General features: G+C 32.8%; 1 protein-coding gene across 1 annotated transcript; it reads right to left on the reverse strand.

The window, feature by feature from the left end:
* Positions 1 to 327: 327 nt before the first annotated feature.
* Positions 328 to 11,718, reverse strand: LOC150107498 (uncharacterized). The gene is made up of 4 exons (XM_090391347.1): positions 11,697 to 11,718; positions 8,192 to 8,899; positions 3,985 to 4,133; positions 328 to 628 (listed from the first exon to the last, which is right to left on the reverse strand). Exons 2-4 carry the CDS (start codon positions 8,854 to 8,856, stop codon positions 384 to 386), a joined length of 1,059 nt encoding a protein of 352 aa, XP_090247473.1. The 5' UTR covers positions 8,857 to 8,899; positions 11,697 to 11,718; the 3' UTR covers positions 328 to 383.
* Between the last annotated feature and the right edge of the window lie 11,018 nt (positions 11,719 to 22,736).

Here is a 22,736-nt window from a genome sequence, read left to right on the forward strand (position 1 = left end):
TTTAAGAAAAAGTTCCTTAAAGTGTATGTTGCCAATAAACTCACATAGAAACTTCAGTGCTGTTCCACCAAGATAAAATTATAGATAAAAAATACATTATATCATAACATTACGCTTTCTTCTGTTTATGCTGGTGATTACCTGAAATATACTTTAATCATATTCTTATTTTTATTATTACAAACAAAAACAAATCGTTTCACTCAATGTCTCCTCATTTACATGAATGTCAATACATTAATGAAAAAATAACAATTATTATTTTAATTTCAAAGCTCTTTTATTTGTGAAATTAGTTCAGTGAATTGAATACTTTTACTCAAGTTTGGTAATTGAGAAGGATTTAGAAATTTATTAAATTTATCTGAAAATTGGTCTAACATTTACAAAGTAACACGATCAATTAGTATCATCTTCCAAATTTTTAACGCTTTCAAAAGATGCCTATCAGTCATGTTCGGATTGACATCAGCTGAGAGAATTTCATCTTCGTTCAGTGTGTCTAGTGGACGTCCTTTGAGCTCTGCAGGCTCGTTGCATTCTCCAGAAAAGGAACGTGGGAAAGGTTCATTATTCTTCAATCTTCTGGTTAACCAGGTTATTCGAGAATCACATCGTATGAGATTTCCTAAAGACAAACAGAATTAATTAGTAAATAAATATCTTTGTTTATTTAGGGGAAAGATTTCATTTTCTGGTTTTAAATATGCAAAATATAATAGGCATGTATGGAATCGCAATTGTACAAAAAAAAAGTAACTTTTATTTATTTCAGAATAAGCTGGAGCCTAATGTCTTCTTAAACAAATTCACTTTGTCTACACCACTGGTATGTTATAATAAATATTTGTTTCTTAGTGTTAAGATTTAATAAACCTCTATTAATGGTCTCCCAATTGCATAAAAACAGAAGAAAATTAAAAATGTACACTGGACTAGTACGGAAAGTGCTATTCTCGGTCTAGAATTATCAAATGTCGTTGTTTGGAATAACTGCATTTATTCATTTTGCGCGTTTCCTGTTGAGCAGGATAAAAAAAAAAACCTACGTTCCTAAGAGTAAAAAAAAATCATGCCACTTCAGTATGAGACCAGCTAATCTACCTTTATTTAAAAAGCTCTATAATTAGCATTTCCCACAGCTAATGTACATAATGTTTCACAGGTGTGTAGAGTTAATATATTTCGTGGATCCTTTGGACCAATTTTGAATTTTGTGAATATCATCACTCTTATATAGGGGAATACGATATTATTTTTACAAAAACACCCACCATCATGATCATTTTTAATGGTTTGCTTATCTCTAAAGAGTTAGAAACTCATTTTAAATACGATGGATGTTATTCTTGAGCCATTGAGTAATGGGGAATAATTTTTTTAATCTAACGAAATTAATCTAGGATGTTTTATCGCGTTTTGCTTGTGATCCAAGAAATAAAAAATTGAAATTCATAGAAAAATCTTTTTGCAGAAATAGCGGCCACTGAGGGCATTGCTGAGCAGCCCATCTCTCTTTCTAACAGTCCGGATAGCATGATTTATTTTCAATTACATGCTGTTAGTTTATACATGCAGATCCCAAAATGCTATATATTTTAATGCCATTAAATAGTATAGTATAATATATAATACATAATATAATATATAATATAATAATAGTATAATACAAAAGAATAGTATTTCCCATAATGTAAAACACATCTCACTAAGAGATGTATACTGTTATACATTATGGGTGGGGGGGGGTCACTACCCGGAGCGGTTTCAAATCTTTTTTTGAGGTCTCCTCAGTGAGTAGCTAGATCCTGAAATACCAAGGTATTTAGTAATACAGAGCCTTATCAATACAGAGTTGCCCTGGTGTTGCACTACCTTTAGACTTGAACTACGTTCAGGCGCAAACTTAACTGTTTTGCTTATTTGGGAGGAGTAAAAAAACCAAGTTTATAAAATTACTTGGTATCCTTAATATATATTATCCCGAAGGTAAAAAACTTTTCACACACACACACACACACACACACACACACACACACACACATATATATATATATATATATATATATATATATATATATATATATATATATATATATATATATATATATATATATATATATATATAGAAAGTTTTAACTTGGGTATATATTATGTATTCAAGATACCAAGTAATTTTATATGAACTTGGTTTTTAATCCTATTTCCCAGGAAGCAAACAGACAAGAAAGTCAAGTTTGCGCGCTGCAAGTACTGCAAGTCTAAGGTAAGGCAACTGATCCCTAAGGTGGTGCCAGTCGAGGCAACTCGTGGTAAAGGTGGATAAAGCTCTGATCACTATTCTTAGTATTTTCCTCTAATCTAATCTTCTACATCTATCTCTAATCCTGAGATTTTATTTACAAGGTTAAAACATCTTGTGGCAACTTGTTTTGATAAAATACATAATGAGCTCTGCATTACTTCACTCTTTCAGGTCTGGCTCCCACTGACGAGACCTCAACAAAGGTCGAAATCGGTATGGGTAGTGACCATTGCCTTTAATGTTTAGCATTATACATCTCTGCAAGGGTATGTACTTTACATTAAAGGAAAAATACTAAGAATAGTGATCAGCGCTTTATTCACCTTTACCACGAGTTGCCTCCACTGGCACTACCTTATGGATCAGTTGCCTTAGACTTGCAGTACTTGCAGGCGCAAACTTGACTTTGTTGTCTGTTTGCTTCTTGAGAAATAGGATTAAAAACCAAGTTCATATAAAATTACTTGGTATCTTGAATACATATATATATATATATATATATATATATATACATATATATATATATATATATATATATATATATATATATATATATATATATATATATATATATATATATAATTAATTATAAATACATATATAATTAATTATAAAAATTAATAACCAAGTGTCTGTGTATACATATATATATATATATATATATATATATACCATACCAAGGTTCTTATAGTTCTTATAAGAACTGGGCGATGGACTGAGTCCTTGACTCTTTATCCCGTCATCTGAATGAAGTGAATCTGTGTGGATGGAGTGTTATCGAGCTAAGAGGCTCTAGTCATGGCTGGGTAACGGTAATAGCCGAGCCTCAGTTAAAACTTCATTGGCTACAGCATTGCCATTTGTTACCCTGGAAGTCCTAAAAAGGACTTTTTTTCAATACCCATACCAAGGTTTTAGTAATACAGAGCCTTATCAACTTTACCTATGCAAGTTGCTAAAAGGCGTTTTAATTTTTAATAAAAATGTCTGGAGGAGATATAGATGAAAATGAATTTTTAACTTGGGAATATTATATATTAGGATAACCAAGTAATTTTTTAAGCTTGGTTATTACTCTTAATCCCAAGTAAGTAAACAGTTAAGTTGCGCCAGAAAAAAATTAAAGCACCTTTTAGCAACTTGCATAGGTAAAGTTGATAAGACTCTGTATTACTAAAACCCTTGTTATAGGTATATATTTAGGGTATAACTATTCACTGAGGAGACCTCAAAAAAGGTTGAAATCGGTCTGGGTAGTGACCCCACCCATAATGTATTGCAGCATACATCTTTTAGTGAGATGTGCTATACATTATGGGAAAATACCAAGAATAGTGATCAGAGCTTTACCCACTTTTACAATGAGTTGCCCTGATGTTGTACCATCTTTAGACTTGAACTACGTTTCAGGCGCAAACTTAACTGTTTGCTTACTTGGGATTCGGAGTAAAAATAACCAAGCTTAAAAAAATTACTTGGTTATCCTAATATATATATCCTAATATATATATATAGATAGATAGATAGATAGATAGATAGATAGATAGATAGATATAGTATATATATATATATATATATATATATATATTATATATATATATATATATATATATATATATATATATATATATATATATATATATATATATACACACAAAACATAATATAACTTTACAAACCTGACATATATAACATTGTCAGTGTGTTCCAAGCTGATGAAAACCAATCCTCATCTATGGTATATAGTTTATTGCGACCAAGGTTGATGGCTTCCAGGCTCGTCATTCCGCTGAATATATCACTTGGAAGATAAGTGAATTGATTGTGTCTGAAAAAGACAAATAACATAATCTTTATTCAACATATATAAATCCTGTACATTTTGGAAAACATGATTATATGGTTAAGCATCCGGCCAACAATAAATAAAACAAATGAAAATAACGCGTAGTTATATTTTTCAACAATAATTTGATCTTTCTTTTACATCACATTCTTTTATGATTCCATGTTGCTGAAAATATCATTCTAAGCATTTAGAATGAATTGGGTCTAAACAAGTTACTGCTCATCATCCCATCGAATACTGTGGATAACTTCCCTCTTGTGTTAGAAAGAATATGTGCATTCCATTTGGCATTAAAAGTGGCACAAAAGCAACCACAACGCATTTTTATGTGAATTGAACCCACAGAAACTCATAAATATTATTGCACATTTAGTATCATCGGTGAGTTGTGGTTATGGTAAGGTTAATGATATCAATTTAGAGCCAATAAAGAAGGAAAGGTGATGCAATCACAGATCACTACGTTTATATAATACAATATGATAATAATATTTTATTTATTTATTTTTGCAAAACATTCAGCTATTTAATGAAGCAACTAAAAACAGTAGTAGAAACATGTAACGTAAACGGCTGTTGAGTTTTTTTTAGATGTAACGGGAACGAGAGCCATTATTACTATACAAAACATGCTTAGACAGCTGAGCATTACAAATGCTAATCCAGCTATTCGACATGTGTACATCATACGTTGAAGAGGGAAATTTAAAAGACTAATATTTTAACAAAATGTATTGGAACTTCTCTTGCAGTATTATGGACTGCAGTATTGTGACCTATGAACGTTACTTAAATCATTCGATTTAATACATCACGTGTATTCATGACGCCTTTGCGAAGTCCTATCTGTGTAACCTCTACGTTATCTTATCAGTTTGCAATATCATCTGTCAGTGTCTCACGATTCGATTAAACGTAAGAAAATATTTATTTCCAGCTGTTCGCTATTTAACCCTTTTAAAAAAATCCTTTCTTAAGGGCCGATGCGTTGTCTGAAACCCCCATGTTATATAGTAATTAAAAAGTATAATTTAAACACGACGTCTGAACGCCACAGTAATCGCAAATGGATTTATTCAACGCCATTAATTTCACCATTTCGGCTATGAATTCATGTTGAAACCTTGACTGCCAAATTTTCTGCTTTCCTAATTTTCAATTCTTACGATTAGACTTTTGTCCACATGTTGATCGAACCTGTAATTTTAGCATGTGTTTTAATGTCACCTGTAACCTAACCTTTAGGGGGTCAGGTATAAAGTGATCGCATAATTATAATGTTTCAACCCTGAGGGGAGGAGTAAGAAATACGTATTCGTGCAATACGGCTGTCACTCGAAGATTAAAAAGAATTGAACCCACTGGACTGAAAGGTGTCCTCTAGTTCAAGTGACTGCCACCTGCAAGTAAAGCAGCTGAAAAACATCATGAATAACTAAATATGATGTATTTATAGTTCTCGTGTTGTGATCCACACGATTTAAGGAGTGATTGAATTATTACAAATACCAATATTCTGTTTTACACACACACACACACACACACACACACACACACACACACACACACACACACACACACACACACACACACACACACACACGTCACCCTTAACCTGCAAGTATATTATTATTGTTATTATATTAGGTTTCAGTAGTATTTGAAAGGAGTGTAGTGATTCCGTTTAGTATTTTAAGACGTTTTGGTTGTGCTAAACGAAAGTAATTATATATCTTGACATCTGGATATTTAAATTGAATAACTAGATGTCAATATATATACAGTTCATAAAAGATAAGTAGAAATTTCTAATAAAAAAAAAACTGAATAATTCATAGATTTATTCTCTGACAACCCCATCCATAGACGATTGGAAATTTAGTAGATTATGTAAACTAAATATCCTTCATGATATTTAAGACTTATTGAGGAGTCATAAGATTATTCAAACAACATTTTGTTAAAAAGAATCTACCACTCAATAACTTTTAAAATCATTCCCAATACAATGGTATGCGAATATCATCCTGTCGGCATGGCGTGAACATGCTGACATGTTCACGTCTATCAAAATATTAATGCAATTTTTTTTTAAAGTCATCTTCGTTTCAATAAATTTCGAATCGAAATTGGTTTAAGAAATGTAGAAAGAGTTCGGTGGGTAGAAAATCGAGATTAACAAAAGTATTACAATGTAGTTGTCAATTATAAACTCGTTTTAAAACAGAATGGAATGAAACATAGGATTCTTTTATATGAAATTCTCTCTAATACATTTATTCAAAGCTTGGAAATGAGTGTATAAAAACATAATTGCATTATTGTCCTTTTTATCATAAAGTCTGAAGTTTTTTTTTTCTACTTACATAATTCGACATTCTTTCGTAATCGAAGAGTTTATCGTTAAAATATTAAAATCATTTTCCCCTTCACTGTTGGCATATTTCAGAAGAATAAATATCTAAAAATTGTTTTTGAGGATTTAGGGACAGTGATAGAGAGACAGAGAGAAAATCTGTGAAAAAGCTGGATACAATACTGGAAATATAACATGGTTTTGAGTAAACTCACTCTAGTCAGGTGCTATCGTGGGCTATCATATCAGTCATAAATCCGTTTGCACGATTGCACACCATAGAAAACATGTGAGTTCAGCTCTGACTGAAGTCATTACAAAATGATCATGAAATAAAGACAAATATACTTTGGCAGAATGCATGAATTAAGAGAATGGAAGAAATTCTGAAAAAAATTATGCATTCCTCTTGTCCTACTTCAATGGATTCCCTCCACTAGGAGGAGTTCAGGACAATCAGATCTGTATAGATCTGTATGTTTCTGTACCTTTATTTCTAAGAGAGACATCTGTATGTTTCTGTACCTGTATTTCTGTATGCACCCCAAGCAAGGATCACATTTGATCTGCGTTCTTTCAGAGTTAACTTTCACTAGATAGTAGACCGTCGAAAGGATGTAATATAGATCTGAGAAGAAGAAACATCGAACAATATATATATATATCGCCATTTTGGTCGTTTGTATTGTTTAACTTCACGTATGAACATGATAATGCACCATTTAATAAGTGAGGAATACAAAAGGATGACTGGACAGCACCGGGGCCAGTTATTAACTTTATTAAATTATTAACACATCCAACTTTAATTACAGAAACTGACTGTAATTCTGGTAAAGAGCAGAGCAAAGATACGTGTCCTAATTTTAGCACGGGCTAGAAGAGTGGCTTCATCTACTGGGCGTAGTCAGAGGTACACAAACGTTGTACTGAGGGTTATAAAAAATTAAACATTTGTGAAACACGAAGATGCAACGTAATATAGATTAATGTTGCAGGGGATAAGCATAACCTTTACAATGGAAATCCCTGATATTTTTTTCCGAATTTTTACCAAAATAAAAGTGCCAATCTTATTGCTGAAAGTTGCCGAAATTAATTTCTTGATAAAACAGCCTCATACTTTTCTCCTTCCAACAACCAACTTTTCTTTCTTAGAATGGTCTCCGATATTTTTTTCCCTCTTGAACCCTCACTGATGAACACTTTTACTCAATGTACAGATTACCTACTAGCACTTGCGGATTAGAAAACATGCCACCTTCTTAATACATGTAGAACTATTTCTTACCAATTCATTTCACGATTTCCTCCTGTACTTACTTTTTAAAATCCTCAAATACATAATTTCCGAGTATTTCTGCTTCGTGTTAAACACCCACTCATCATGCTTTAGTGACCTAAAGGATTAAGGTCACAACCCACAAGGTGCAAGATTTAAAGATCGTGGCACGCACGAAAAGCACACCTGGCTGGAACCTATCAATTGCAGTCCTCTTGGATAAAAAAAAAGAGCAAAAATAACAAAATAATCATTAAGAAGTTGTACAGGTTTCGGTCTCAACTTTTATGAAGATTAAGATCGTCAAGAGAGAGAGAGAGAGAGAGAGTTTAGCAAAATAAATATTGGAAGATATGTATGGGCTTGTGATGAATATTAATATAGAAATGAGATACTTACGAAATATCAATGTTTTTCAGTCTGTCACCTCGTTCTGGAAGCATATCTCTTGTTAATTTAGTTAACTTGTTACCGTTCAGGCTGAGAACCATGAGATAAAAAGGAGCAAATGCATTGGGAGGTATATATTCCACTTGATTCCTTTGTAGAGTTACCATATATATCGGCAAATGCGAAACTGTAGAAATATCCGTAATTGCGGCTAAGTCTGTATCAAAGAATTTAATATCGCTAAGATACTTTAAATGAGCCAAATGGGACCATCTCCATCCGTTCACAAATGTAGTGCGATAAAGTTGAATATTATCCAGGATATTTTCCAGTCCACTTAATGCAATGTCCGTTTCTGTCAGAGACATAATCTTTGAGTCATATACGATAAAAGAATTGAAGGTGATGTTATAAAATAGGTCGTGTGGCAAATAGGGGAGGAATGAATTTTTTATGGTCATGCTACCCAACTGTAAACCTCGCAGTTTATCAACTGCTTGCTTCAGTTCTCTCACATCGAACATGTTAGAGCATGTGATGTGGGCGTAATCATGTTCCGAAGGTGTACTACACTGACAGGGAGATACACTTGCCGGCGGGGGACAGCTGGAATCTATATTGGAAACTTGAAGAAATAAAAATAACACTGAAGCCAAAATCTTGTAATTCATCATTGGTTCTATTCTACACTCAAAATGCTGGAAACTGGATCAACACCTGCCAACATTGAAAACAAAATACAATGAATAAATTATTTAAGATAACAGTAGAATGAAATCAATATATTTATTATTTTTATTTACTTTAAATTTTAATACAGATGTAATTTTTTATGTTTTATTTTATAACCACAAGCCTGAACTTAAGAAGTTATTTAAGCTCGTCCAGAGGAGGTTTTTACAAGCATACCACGAGTCACTTCGAATTCAACCGAAGTCTTTTGCAGTAAACAAAGAATCTTCTACTACTTAATTACTGAGGCAGGCAGTTATTTGTATCAATACAGAAATCATGGGAAATTTAACTAAAAGAAATTATTCGTTTAAGTCCATGATAATCTAATCCATCCTGATCACTAATCACCATCTTCAGGATCGGCAGGATCGATAAGTGAGTCGCTTCAACTCACCTGGCCAACAAAGCTGAAGAGCACATAAATTAAAAGCTTTTTGTCAGTTCAATTCAGTGGTTTTATTTCGTTATGTATTAACAAATTCTGATGTCGCTAGTTAATGAATATGTTTAAAATGTTATATATCAGCTATTTATTGTGAGGTTATATTTTAATCATTTTGGTCCGATTTATTAAGTGGCATGCGACAATTGAACTCCTAAATAAGAATCTGATTCGCGGCTTCAAATTATGTAGATACAATATTCGATACGGCATTCGGATTCCTTCATCACATTTAGAAATTATAACATTCTTAGGACGTTTAAAAGAATCTGATTCTTCTCTGCCTATTATCCAAAGTTAAGTAAATATCAGCGGCTGCTTCGTTGTTACATAATTTGTATGCTTCGTTGTTACATAATTTTTATCCTGTATATAATTTTCATTAAACATATTTCATATATTTTTGTATATAAACAACAGAATTACTTCTGTAGAAGTTTTTTTTTTTCGAAATCTAACTTAAATAAATGAAAAAATAATCAGAAAGTAAAGTTTCACTATTCTTAAAGTGAATTATCAGTTTAGAAGAAGGCAGATTCTATAAGTTCGAGAATCTCTCGTATGTCTAATTTTTGGTTTTGCAGCCTGTAGTAACTGGCTGAATAAAGTCGCGCTATTTTTATATTCGCATAATCTTCATGTTTGTTCCATTTTGCATTATCGAATTTGCTTATAAAGTGCATATAAACCGATTGGATAACACAAAATGGCTGGTTAGGAGTACCTAACTTAATAGGCAAAGATTCGTTTCTTTTATTTGACCAAAAAGATCATTCCAACAAAATAACGTACGTCTAATATATTGATTGCATCAGGAATAGCCTTGTATAGTTTAGTAAATTACTAGCCAAGCAAGCTTTCACGGAGTAATTTTTCCCATGTTGCCAGTGGAAATCAACCAGAAAGCACCCAACGAAGCCATTACGGCCCCTTGAACACACACACACACATCTATGGACATAATATGCTTAGAGAATGCAACAGAAGAACAGCAAGCCTACGGCATTAAATTGTCTAAAACTATAATTAGGAGACGTAACCAGTCTTGAACGGACGAGAATTGGATGGATGTGAATATATTGGAGTGGGGGGGGGGGGAATTAAAGACATCAGTTGTGTGTGTGTTTTCCCTCAATCCAATGGTTGGTGAGGTAGCAATGCTACACTACTAGGGAATTATTATAGAACAAGGCCGTTTCTCGTTGCCTTCCTTGTCCAATAGTTCGCTGCCTGTAGATATATGTGTTCATGTTCATGTCAATGTTTCTTATTTGCCATATTTGACGAATCAAAAAAATCCGTTTCCAGGAGGAAAACCTTTACTTCCGTATGAGACAAGCTAACTTGCTTTTGATGGAGAAGTCCTGATAAAGACTGGATTCGAACACAGATCATTCCAACCAAAGGGCTCCGTTGAAAACTGAGCTAAGCTACGGAGGTTTCACACGTCAATTAGTCGAGTACAATGTGAAAGAGGAACTGTTCAATCATATGATTGCAGAATTAGTCTATACATCATTGTCTAGAAACAAAGAAGGTATACTAACAGATATGATGAGTAGTTGGTGTACTGCTACTTCCTATTGGTATCAGGCATCGTCATAAGCCAACAAGAATTAAATTAAATGGTATGGTTTCTCCAGAGACTATATGATTTTTGTAAGGTGTTCCCATCACTTGGTAATACTATCTTAAAAATCATGTTTGGTCTTCAGTGGTTAGACAGGAACTTGAGATACTTGCCTAGTCACATTCGCGTAGAGGGTTTAAAATAATCTTGATGACCTTTACGAATGGATGTCACTGAAAATATTTAATATGCTCCTTCATTATCACTGCTTAAAAGATATGATCACATTCCTCAGCAGCGATACCAAGAAGGAATTTTTTCTTATAAACGATTGTAGGATCTCAATATATTTATGCGTAATTATTGAAGCATGAGAATTTAGCCCTAAATAGAATATATATTATTAATGTTTCTTCAAAACGACATTTCTTCCTTGAATCACAAAAATATTGTCCTCAACTGAGTCACAATTTCAGTACCGATATTTCAATAAGTAGAATTAATTAATGGACCCTATTTATGTTTCTTATATATTATTATTTAATTAAAATAAAACCCTGGGGCATATCCTTGATAATTAACAATATCAGTTAGCCTAATTCTTCAAAATAACACACAAATTGAATTTTTCTATCACAGCAAACAATAATTAAAATTTCATGTTTTAATTGATGATATTTATTAAATGAAAATAATGTTTGTTTCGCTGCATGAAAAACTGTTATAGAATGTGAAGATTAGTTAATCGAATGAGATCAGTTACTTACTTGGATTTCGTCCTGAACTACCTACTCATGCTATGATCAAGCAGGAATTAAAATAATGTGCTTTCTTCCGTCACTCCGAAACACTTGATAATCTGATAACTGTGAATCATCAGGTGCATGTAGTACACGAAATATATTAATTTGATGACGATGGAAATTTTATGATAGCTTTTCTCTTTTTCCCAGAGAGATAAGTTAATCACAATGAATTTTAAGGATAACTACAAGACCTTCAAATCGCATGGGAAGTATTGATAACTGCCAAATAACTGGCACTATTAATACAAATACTTCTGAAAATCACAGTAAAATATCAAAATTGCAGGTGCTGTTTTTATAATACACACTATGTCTAAATTATTGTATTCTTATCATTTATTATTACTTTTTTACGTAAATCCTTCAAACTAAATGTAAAGCTATAGCGGGTTACTATTAGCACACACACACACACACACACACACACACACACACACACATGCACAAGACAAACTTCCATCTCTATCTCTAGCGAACATTTGACATCCGTACCACATTTAACTATCTAGGATGTATGATCACATATGAAAATGAAAAAGATATAAACGTAAAAATTGCAAAATATTTAGATTTTGCAATTTTTATGTTTTTACGTTTTACAATTTTTACAATTTTAATTACACCTGTTGATTATCCCAAATCAACAGGTGTAATTAACTCTATATTTAAACCAAACCTAGTTCAAAAACAAACCAGGCTAAAAGTATACAATACATTAGCCCTACCGGTCTTAATGTATGGAAGCGAAATCTGGACAATAAAACAAAAAGACAAACAAAGATTAACAACAGCAGAAATGAAGTTTATGAGAAAAACTGCAAAGTATACCCTATTTGATCACAAAAAAACGAAGATATTATGAAAGAATTAAACCAAGAACCAGTAATAGAAAAAAATTAAAAAATATAAAAAAAATGGATGGAACACGTTCAAAGAATGAAAACAGAAAGATTACCAAAACAAGCCTTAAAGTACAAGCCATTAGGGAAAAGAAAACTAGGACGTCCTCTTAAACGATTCAACGATGACTTCTAAGGCCGGAACAGGCCATGCTAGGCCTAAATCCTTGATACGCATGATGATGATGATGACGACCACATTCGGTACCTTAAACGTTATAAGTCATGTATTGCACAACACGTTATTGAGACAGAACACAGTATCCGTTAAAATAGTCCCCACCTAATTAATAGGAGCAGTTTTACATAAGAACATGTGTTCAAAGAAAGTTCAGAGGTCTTATTACATTTCGCAATTCAAATTAAAACGATTGCCTATCTCGAAAGTTTGAGAGATTCTCATCCTTACCTTTCCATCCTTACCCTTACCATATGCTCGGATGTTCTATTTAATTTTTTTTAAATATCTTGGCCATGGACTGTTAATTTCAGTACGAAAAATCGATTGCTAATTTTCAATAAATCATTATTATGCCTTTTTACGATTTATTTATTGATGCTGCATATCAGTTATTATTGCCTTTCCCGCTTATATTGAGCTAAACGGTTCTCTTGAGTATGTCAGTGTCATTGAATTGACTGTTCCAAAAGATAATAATATTTTAAAAAAGGACCATTACTGACAATATCTTTTAGAACAGTAATACACACTTGGTTCTTATAAAATGTTTTTATTTCTGTTACTCTAACTTTTGTTTAAAACTAACAACCAGAACTATAAATTCCACCTTATTTTTTATTTAATTGCGTTTATTTTCATAGTCATAATCCGGGAGACAAGCAATAATATTTGGCGATACGGATCAACTTTCTAGAACAATTTGGCACATGTTCCTATCTCTGTTCTTCGTCATTATACCAAAAATAAGTAAATAAATAAAATAAAATAAAAAAGGAAATAATTTTATGGATTTTGAAATGCGTACATGTTCTCGGAGATAGATATAAGTAAAATTGGTTTTTTGAATTCAAGCGCATTACAAAGGTCGTGCCACTGCCATATTGTCATTGCCTATAATGCGAGAGACGCGACAACTTAGGGAAAACGTATGAAACAGCTGGAAGAGAAGAAATATAAAATTACGAACGACCTCCCTGAAAGGTTATTGTAAGGAGATCAAAAATTTCGGCAATTGTCTTTGAATAGTTCAAATCCTAACAACCAGTGGTACTCAGTTAACACGTAAGCATCTAACAAGAGAAAAGTGTAACAAGTACTGTTAGATTCTTATTCTCACCATTCTGGACTTCGTTTCAAATCACACGTGCATTGAGCAATGCGTGTCGAATTCATACTTGACTGGATTATACTGCTAGTTGAAATAATGCTATTAAATTTCTTATCTGATAGCTTCTGTTCAGAATTAATAATGAGAAGTTTTGGAAAAGTGATGTGGGATAATCTCTCACCATCCCTACACCCATGATTATGCCTGAAGCATATTAGTTCGATTGATGACTAGCGGAGCTGTGGGTACTTAATTTAAAGGGAACTTTGCGAAGGAGTTTCTTAAAAGCTTGTGTAATTTAAAAGAATTGTTTTTCCTCTTTAGGGTAATTACACGTACTTCCTTTACGAAGAAGTCTTCTTTTTTAGAGCAGACTGTTCTGTGACAGGTACTCCGTCAAGTCGTTGGTGCTATGATTTCGGCACCAGTCCAGGAACAACCCCCTCATTACGGTGACTAATCGTGAGAACCATCTTGTTAGGTGAGATAAGAAGTTTGATTAATGTAACACTGGGTCATTCTTTATTCAGTCGAAGAGTGCTCTCGCTTAAAGCACGCGCGAACAGGCTATCCATCTATAAGGTGAAATCAAGTAGGCGTATCAATTCTACTTCCCCCCCCCCTCCCTTCCATACTGTACGCACAGTAAGCATGGCTAATATTTTGTACACACATCTAACATATTACTGGAAATATAAACATGCTCTCTGAGTAATATAAAGATCATTGCCAGGTCAGATCTGTTTCCTGTGGATTTTGAATTCAATAAATATTTTGCATGTCCGCATGATAATATCTTCCTATTCCGCTGCAAAGCAACTGTCTTCTTCCTTTCCAATAACGTTAATTTTATTTAATAAAAAGCATATTTTGAAACATGGAGAATGATCACTCGAAAACGGTTTCAATTATTGTGATGTGTTATAATTGCATGCCATTTACGCTCCATCTAGTCTATTAGGACAACAATCATAGCAAAACGTCTGAAAAAAAAAAACAAAAAAAAACAGACGTTTCGTAATAATAAACGAAAAGTATTAATTTACTTTTCGTTTATTATTATTATTTTTATTAAGGAGAACTGAATGATTAAATTTGTATTAAAATTTCCAACAGTACGGTCTCCGATGAGATTTTGTTTGTTTGTAAACAATAAATCTTTGTTAAAAGTTTACTATTTTCAAGCTCACAAATTCTAAAAGAAATACTATTACGAATAAGCTGTGTGATACAGAACAAAATTATCTTGTTAAGTTGATCAAATACTTCTTAGAGAGTAAGGCAAGGTTCTGATTTTGTTATTTCCAAAATCTCCTTATAATATAGCACTTGTCAATTAGAACTGCATGTCTTATATCTTTATGCTGAGGATCATCTGTTAGTGTCCGTACGTGATCAGAAATGAATCCAGTTCATTTCTAGTGAGCGAATGAAATTATAGTCGTGAAAATACATTCAATTACCACCTGTCCATAGTGGTAACGTATCTATTGAGGTACGTCAACATTTTACCAATATTTCAACTGACGTGATTTTGAGCCAATGTTCTTTGTGATTTATTGAATTATAGTCAATAGGTATTTCAACCTCTTATGATAAATCACAAAATTCGTTTAGAAAGATTGAATTATAGGCTATACAGCAACACATTATTATGCAAAAATAAAATAATGAGCAAACACTATTCTGTAATATTATTTCGTACTAAAACAAACTATCAATGGGCCATACATGTGCTGTTCTGTGTTAGGCAAGCAGTTTTGATTTAATATTCGTAAGGTGGTAAAATTATATTTCTCCCCGTTGTCAGTTATCCGTATATTACCCTGCATGTGACCACCATTCACCTTTAGGCACCCTACACGTACGATATTATCAAATTCTGAAGTTTGTGGAAATCTACGAACATATAAAATATGTGATCAACAGTCTTGTAGCCACCATACAACGATTCCTTCATTGCGGGATACTGAGAACTTAGGTGGGCCCAATGAAGGCTGTGACGCACCTAAGAAACATTCTCGATATATCATAGAGGCCCATTGGAATCTTGTTATGGTGGGTGGGAGGGAAATGCTAGAAATCGTAATTATCTTACTGATGTGAGCGTTAAGTACACACTTTCTAAAATGTTTCGTATTTTTAATGGATTATTAATTAGTATACAGCTGATATTTCTCATATATACATCCAAACACGAAAATATTATTATTCACGTAGCAGAAATATGTTCTTGTTTGAGGATTATGGCGTCATCAAATATACAATGAAATGTTTTGGTAATCTTTTTACAAGAAATATGATGCTAAAAAATTTCGCTCCTTCCTCCATTGTATGAAAGTAACTAATAATAATAATAATTAGGATAATAATTGGTCGGAAATATCTCGATATCTCAAATTGTTTGAGAGGAGAATAGAGGAAACGTATCAGACTATCATTGGGTATAGCATAACACTGCAATAGCAAGGCTTTTAATTGAATTTGTAATTAATGAGAAAAGTCTACTTTCATGCAGAAGATACTGGTATTAGCTGGAAGCCAGAAACAACTAACACCCACTAGGATGCCAATATATTATATTTGTTAATTACTTATATTTTCTGACCTTTCCCCCTGTTTTTGAAGATAAAATGAGCAAGTTTTCGGCAGAAAATCTCCGTCATTAATATATGAGATAGACCAATTAACCTTCATTTTAAAAGGACTTATAAAGGTTCCTCCAATCGTAGACTAACCTCGAACCGAAGGGAGAAAATCAATCTTTCCGACCGAAGAAAAAACCAAGTAGTTCTGGCGGTTATACTACGGAGATGCTACTTCACAAAGGAAGGGAAAATGAAAAAATTGATCTGAAAAATGTCTGGCTGTATTGTTGGAGGATTAAAACTAAGTTCTTTAACACGTGGCCAGAGAAGAAGTTGATTATTCATTTGTAAAATTCATGAGGAACGTCGTTGGATGAGAGTATTCTCATAAGGGATCACTGTCATATCCAATCTATTGCCTTGAATATATCGAGATCAACAATCAGGAAGTCTCCGAATCTTCCTATAGCATTTACCTAAAATCAGGTGACATTATCTACAAGCTCAGATCTGTGGAAGGGTTGTGATGGAATCCATACTAATTAGGGTGAAAGGCTTCCGGGTAGTGTAGAGGATGGGTGTTAACACCATTCATTCTAATAAGTGTTCCAGTGAAGGAATTTTTGATGCATGTGCATAGTTTTATTATTTTGCACAGAATCTGAGGTAAAAGCAATGTATCGATAACTGGATAGCATAGATTTGCCGCATGGATTATTTTACAGGCTAAAAATTAAATGCCATTGTAATGGAAAAGAGTGAGAGTGATGTAAGCTCTAAAACACACTTTCGATAAACTGTTGGGGTCCTCAATTCTTCGGTCAGAAGACAACGGCATTACGGCATCCATGTTAAGATCTCTCTCTCTTTCTCTCTCGTAGCAGAAGCCTGAAGAACCAAGAAAAAAAATAAAGAAAAAAAAATGATGACGATTGCGCCAGGATCTAGGGAGTAGTATAATATTATGAGGTCAATTATTTCTTTTGGCTACGCCGAAAACGATTCGATTTAGAAGTAACAGAAACAATGAACTCAAATTTATTCATTGACTTTATTAAATGATCAGAAAAACACAGCTACACTGCTCCGGGTAGGTAGAACAGTTTTTTTTTTAGGGTTTGACGTTTTCAGATTGTGTTTGAAATTTTATCTGTTATTCTAAAATTTAGTGTATACACTTAGATTTGTTGCCCATGATTTGATTTGGTTACTGAGGTTAAAGAGTAATAAAGTATCCCATTTTGTAAGAACCAATCTTTTGTCTATAACGAACATCCATTTTAAATATAATAATTATTGATGCGAAAAAATATAATAGTAATAAAGAATAGTAATAACACAAATATAATAGATTGCAAATTATGTCACCTTTCACAAGGCGAAATTAGTTTAAATATAAAATTCACTTTGTGTTTTCCATTAAGGAACAGAGGGGCAAAAAAAAAGAACGCTACTCTACATGTGATACACGTGACGTGTGTGTGCGTGTGTGTGTCCAAAAGACATCCAACCTTTTACGGTCTGACAGGTGCGGCTCGTGCATAGGCAGTACGGAACTGCAGCACCCCCCAATTTTTCTCGATATATAAATATATTTATTAATTTATTTATATTTGCTTGTAATATTTAATTTTATCATCAACAATCCTATACAATTCTCTTATTTTGTATAAAAAATAATAAAAATCCATCTTGTAGCACTTAGGAGGGCGAAGGACGCTAGCAGCACTGTGTTTACCACAGTTCATATTGCTACGCGCGCAAGAATATGCATGTCATAGTGAGATGCGAGCTATTAGCATAATGCAGCACTGTCCGTCGCTCAGTTCCACTGTTGTTTATATGCAGTTTGCGCCACTAGTAGAGTGATTCGTAGTGCTTATCATGTTTACTCCGTCTTACTTATTTTATTTATTTTTTATTTACTTATTTAACAAGGATAAATTTGCTAATTTTATTACTCCCATTATCAACAAAGAAAAACTTGAAACTGAACTTCGAGTATTCTAAAGCAGACCCGACATGCATGATTATTGTAAATTTTTTGTTAATATTTATAACAGAAAATAATTTAGATGGTGTTCTTAGTGAAATTACTATATTGGTAAAAATTCTCTTGATAATTCCTATGACTACATTCAGAGCCTGAACACTGTTTTTCAACATTAAAGAGAATAAAAACATTTCTGAGGAGCACTACGAATCAGGAGAGGTTAACTGCACTTGCGATGATTTAAACGGAGAAAAACTTCTTCAACAGTCACACAAACATCAACGAAAAAGTTATTGACCTTTTCGCTCGGAAAAAAACAAGAATAATGTTTTATTTTTAAGTAATTTTGAATTATACCAAACTATATAATTTTATCGATAATAAACAATATTTTTTAATTTTAATTTTTTTTTAATTTTTACCATAATTTTGATATTTTATCCAAACACGTATACACTGTACTTACAGTGTGTATGTACATTTCGAAAGTTGCAGCACCCCTACGATTTCAAGCCACAAGCCGCTACTACGATCTGATGTCCTTCCTTAGTGTTGTTCATCGTCGAACGATCTTAGCATAAGAGGCGAAAAATCAACCTCCAGGGCGAAAAATAAAGGTGTCTGAAAATCTCAGCCACTTATGTCTTTTTTATTTGCTTGCTTTTATCGTTAATAATCTGAAGTTTTTGCCGAGGCTTCATCTATTTAACAATTAATCCCTTAAATTAGGGCTCTCACGTGATCAGTTTTTTTTTTTATTATTATTAACCTGCTGGGAGAAAAGCAAACGTTCAACGCTTGTAATCTAGATAATCTGATAAGTAGTGTGTGTGTGTGTGTGTGTGTGTGTGTGTGTGTGTGTGTAGACTCGTGCTTTGAATTGCAACCATTATATCTTGACACCTGACATACACTAGCGGTTGCAGATTACGGTCGTTAGATTATGTAATGATAACTCGTTTCACTAAGGGATAGTCTGGATCACACGAAACATATAAGGGTGATTAGCATTCTAAAATCTAAAGCTGGAAATAGCGTCCTTCCAGCACACCCTCTTCTTTACCTTTTGAATTTGTGTACTGTTCTGAAATATCCATGAATAATGAAGTGCAACTATAGTTTGTTGACTGGGCAAACTCTTCACTGCATTGTCTGCAGTAAGTGGGTCTATGGATTCTTGAAGGCGTTTTCCTAAGCCTTGCAGCGTGTAATTCTGTGTAACCAGCACTTCGCTTGGCTTCCCCCTTTGTCTCCAGGTTATAACCGGCCTTGACACCAGCGTTCGTGACATGGACCACAGTAAAACTGACATTACTCGAAGAAAAGAATAACGAATGAGTTCACTCGTTTTAATTCCTGTGCAGATTGTCTTCCTAAATGAACTATAGAACGATGGTTCCGCTGTGCATGTGTATTGTTCCTAATGATTTAGAAATATGCTAAACGTTTTTCACCCAAGTACATGTGTAGGGTTTTGAACTTTTCTTTGATTTTGGAATATACATTTAATTGTATTTTAAGATAAGTTGCTTTTGTATTTCTATGTATACAAAATGAATACGAAAATAAACATCATTTATTCAGTTAACGGAATTTTATTATTGTTATTATAAAAATTTGGTTTCGTATTTACAACATAGGCTAATTGAAAACCATCTATTTCCCCAAATAATAAAAGTGGCTTTAACTAAAAAACAAAAAAAAAATCAACAGCTGAAGTGTTGTCATCATTTAAAAAAAAAAAATTACGAAATTCTCATAAAATAAAATATATTAGCCCCCTTTTACTGAGCATTGTTTATTTTGATGCGTGATAAGTTGCTGCTCATCTTCGAAGCACCATGGCAACAAATATAACACTGAAGCGCCACCTTGTGTCTGAAAATAATCATGTTTCTAGTTACTGGGCTGATATCACTATATGAAGGAGAATAATTAATTTTGATTAGCGAAATCCCCTAGAAGGTTTTCATCATGGTGGTGGAGTTCAAAGCCAAGTTTTTTTCCATTCATTCTTTTGACTGCGCCATGGATTCATCATTTTGCCAATATAGTTAAATTAAACAAGTAATGTATGTACACGTTCTACCTTCTTACAGAAAGTTTCAAAATAACAATAATTGTAATGAATAAATCATTGCCATTTAACTGGGTACAATGCACTCCGTAAGCGTGTAGTGAAATAATTAAAAATCCAATAGACAAACGTAATACCTAAAGAGTTGAAAGAAGAAAGAAGAAAAATATATTACTCAACATATAATCGGCTTTGTTTATCACCAAAAGGACTTTCTTTATCAGAAAATAAGCCATAACTCTTATGGACATGCTTTTTCTATCCACTTTATGAAATTTAATGAAATATCGCATTGGGAATATGGATTATATTCAAATTTATTCAGATTACACAATTTGATCTTCAATTTTACAAACGTTTCTTTGATGAACCTCATTACACAGAACAGCCTATCTTTCGATACAAAATTCACCTGAGTTGCTTTTGCTGATTTCTGTTTTTGCACTAAAGCACTAAATGTTTTACTCTGTGGGAAATGATTTCGTCTGAATTTTTGTTGTACATTCTGCATATCGATTTTGAAATTGCTTTAACTGGCTGAACTATTGTACGAGTAAAGAAAGAACCCGTGTTCAATTTATGGAGTACAATTTTCCTTTTTTTAACAGTATTATGGGAATATTCGGGTATTTAGTTATTATTGTAATTTTATTTCGGAATAGTTTGTCTAAACACTTGGTTTAATTTGGAATTACATAAATTATATGAATGGAAGGTCACTCACCTTGTTGCAGAATCTATTTTCGAAGATATCATTAGTGGGGAGAGTTAAGAAATGGAGAAAAATGAGTAAAAAATGACAGCGGTTTCATGAAAAAGATAAAGGAATCAAGATGTAGGTAGGTATTGGTAAAATTCAGTAATTTCGTCAGATATTATTACCTACGAAAAAGTAGACCATAGTTTTTTTCTTCCATCTGTAACGTCTTCAGACTAAGATTAATGAAGAAATAAAGAATCATGTGAAGTTATCCCGTTCTTTTATAGCGCAGAAGTGATAAAGGAAGCGCAAAGGGGGGGGGAAAATGTAAATACTCACACACATACAAACTCACATTTATGTATTTGCATATACACCTATATGCAGACACTACACATGTAAATATACACTCATGAGATATGAATGCACACATGTCTAATAGGCACACATGGAAGTTATAAAATGAGCAAGATGAGTACAAAATAACAAAGACCTACTGTAACAGGAATTGGATGCTTCACAATATTTGGGTTTCTAATGCCTCATTTATGGATTAATTTAAAATCACTTGCTTCATAAAATTAAGTGATGTATATAACTTGTGGTGCCATCTAGTAGTAAAGTGAATAAACGCATATAATTCATAGTATTGCTCTTTCTTGCTTTTTATTTGAGTATAAATAGTGATTATTATTAAAAAAAAAGAAAAGTCAAAAAGAAAGAAAAATAAAATAATCAGATTCTTGTATTTTCATAAAGTAACATCGGAAAGATATATTATTATACACTATCGTATCAGTGGTATAGGTCAAAACATAATTTATATTATGTTTTGACTAATATGCTTTGACTATGTTTTGAATAATAAATGATAACAATTACTATTATTATCATTCATTACTAAAACCTACATGTTCTCTAAGAACTCATCGCTGGAAGGCACTCCACACCACTCACCGAACATCGTAATCCACCATGCACACTACGCCATCAAATTGTATTGCTGTCTGTTAATTGCGTGTGTACTCTGGCCGATATGCCTGCATGTGAGATAAAGAGTTTCCAGGAAAATAAACCATGTTAGCTCTGTATGCAATGGACTAAATCATATAAATCAATAAATATATGCTATCACATTAATAATATATTAATTATCACCATTAATTAATTATTACACATCGATCTTATATATAAAATATAATAATAATAATAATAATAATAAATATAATTAATTGTTTAAAGTGAAGCACGTCAAGTGGATTTCATATACGCTAAATGATTATGATTTCTCTCTCTCTCTCTCTCACTATGTTAAAATTAATTATAGTTTTATAATAAACTTTGTGTTTTTCAGAAAAGCGAAATAAATTTGGCTGGTAGTTGGAAAACAAACACGTTAACCTTCGGATAACCAGGCCATTTCATTCTTCTTGTTGCTACAAATGAAGTTAATAA

This window comes from Typopeltis vanoorti, chromosome 4 (assembly GCF_054136105.1).
Source record: "Typopeltis vanoorti isolate ZY-2024b chromosome 4, IOZ_Tvanoo_1.0, whole genome shotgun sequence".
NCBI classification, from domain to species: domain Eukaryota; kingdom Metazoa; phylum Arthropoda; class Arachnida; order Uropygi; family Thelyphonidae; genus Typopeltis; species Typopeltis vanoorti.

Excerpts from the sequence above, each read along its gene's own strand:
- LOC150107498 (XM_090391347.1), bottom strand. The coding sequence starts at position 8,856 with ATGATGAATTACAAGATTTTGGCTTCAGTGTTATTTTTATTTCTTCAA. Across the intron at positions 4,134-8,191 it reads CTGAAAAACATTGATATTTC|ACACAATCAATTCACTTATC; the intron begins GTAAGTATCTCA and ends TGTCTTTTTCAG. Across the intron at positions 629-3,984 it reads GACAATGTTATATATGTCAG|GAAATCTCATACGATGTGAT; the intron begins GTTTGTAAAGTT and ends GTTTGTCTTTAG.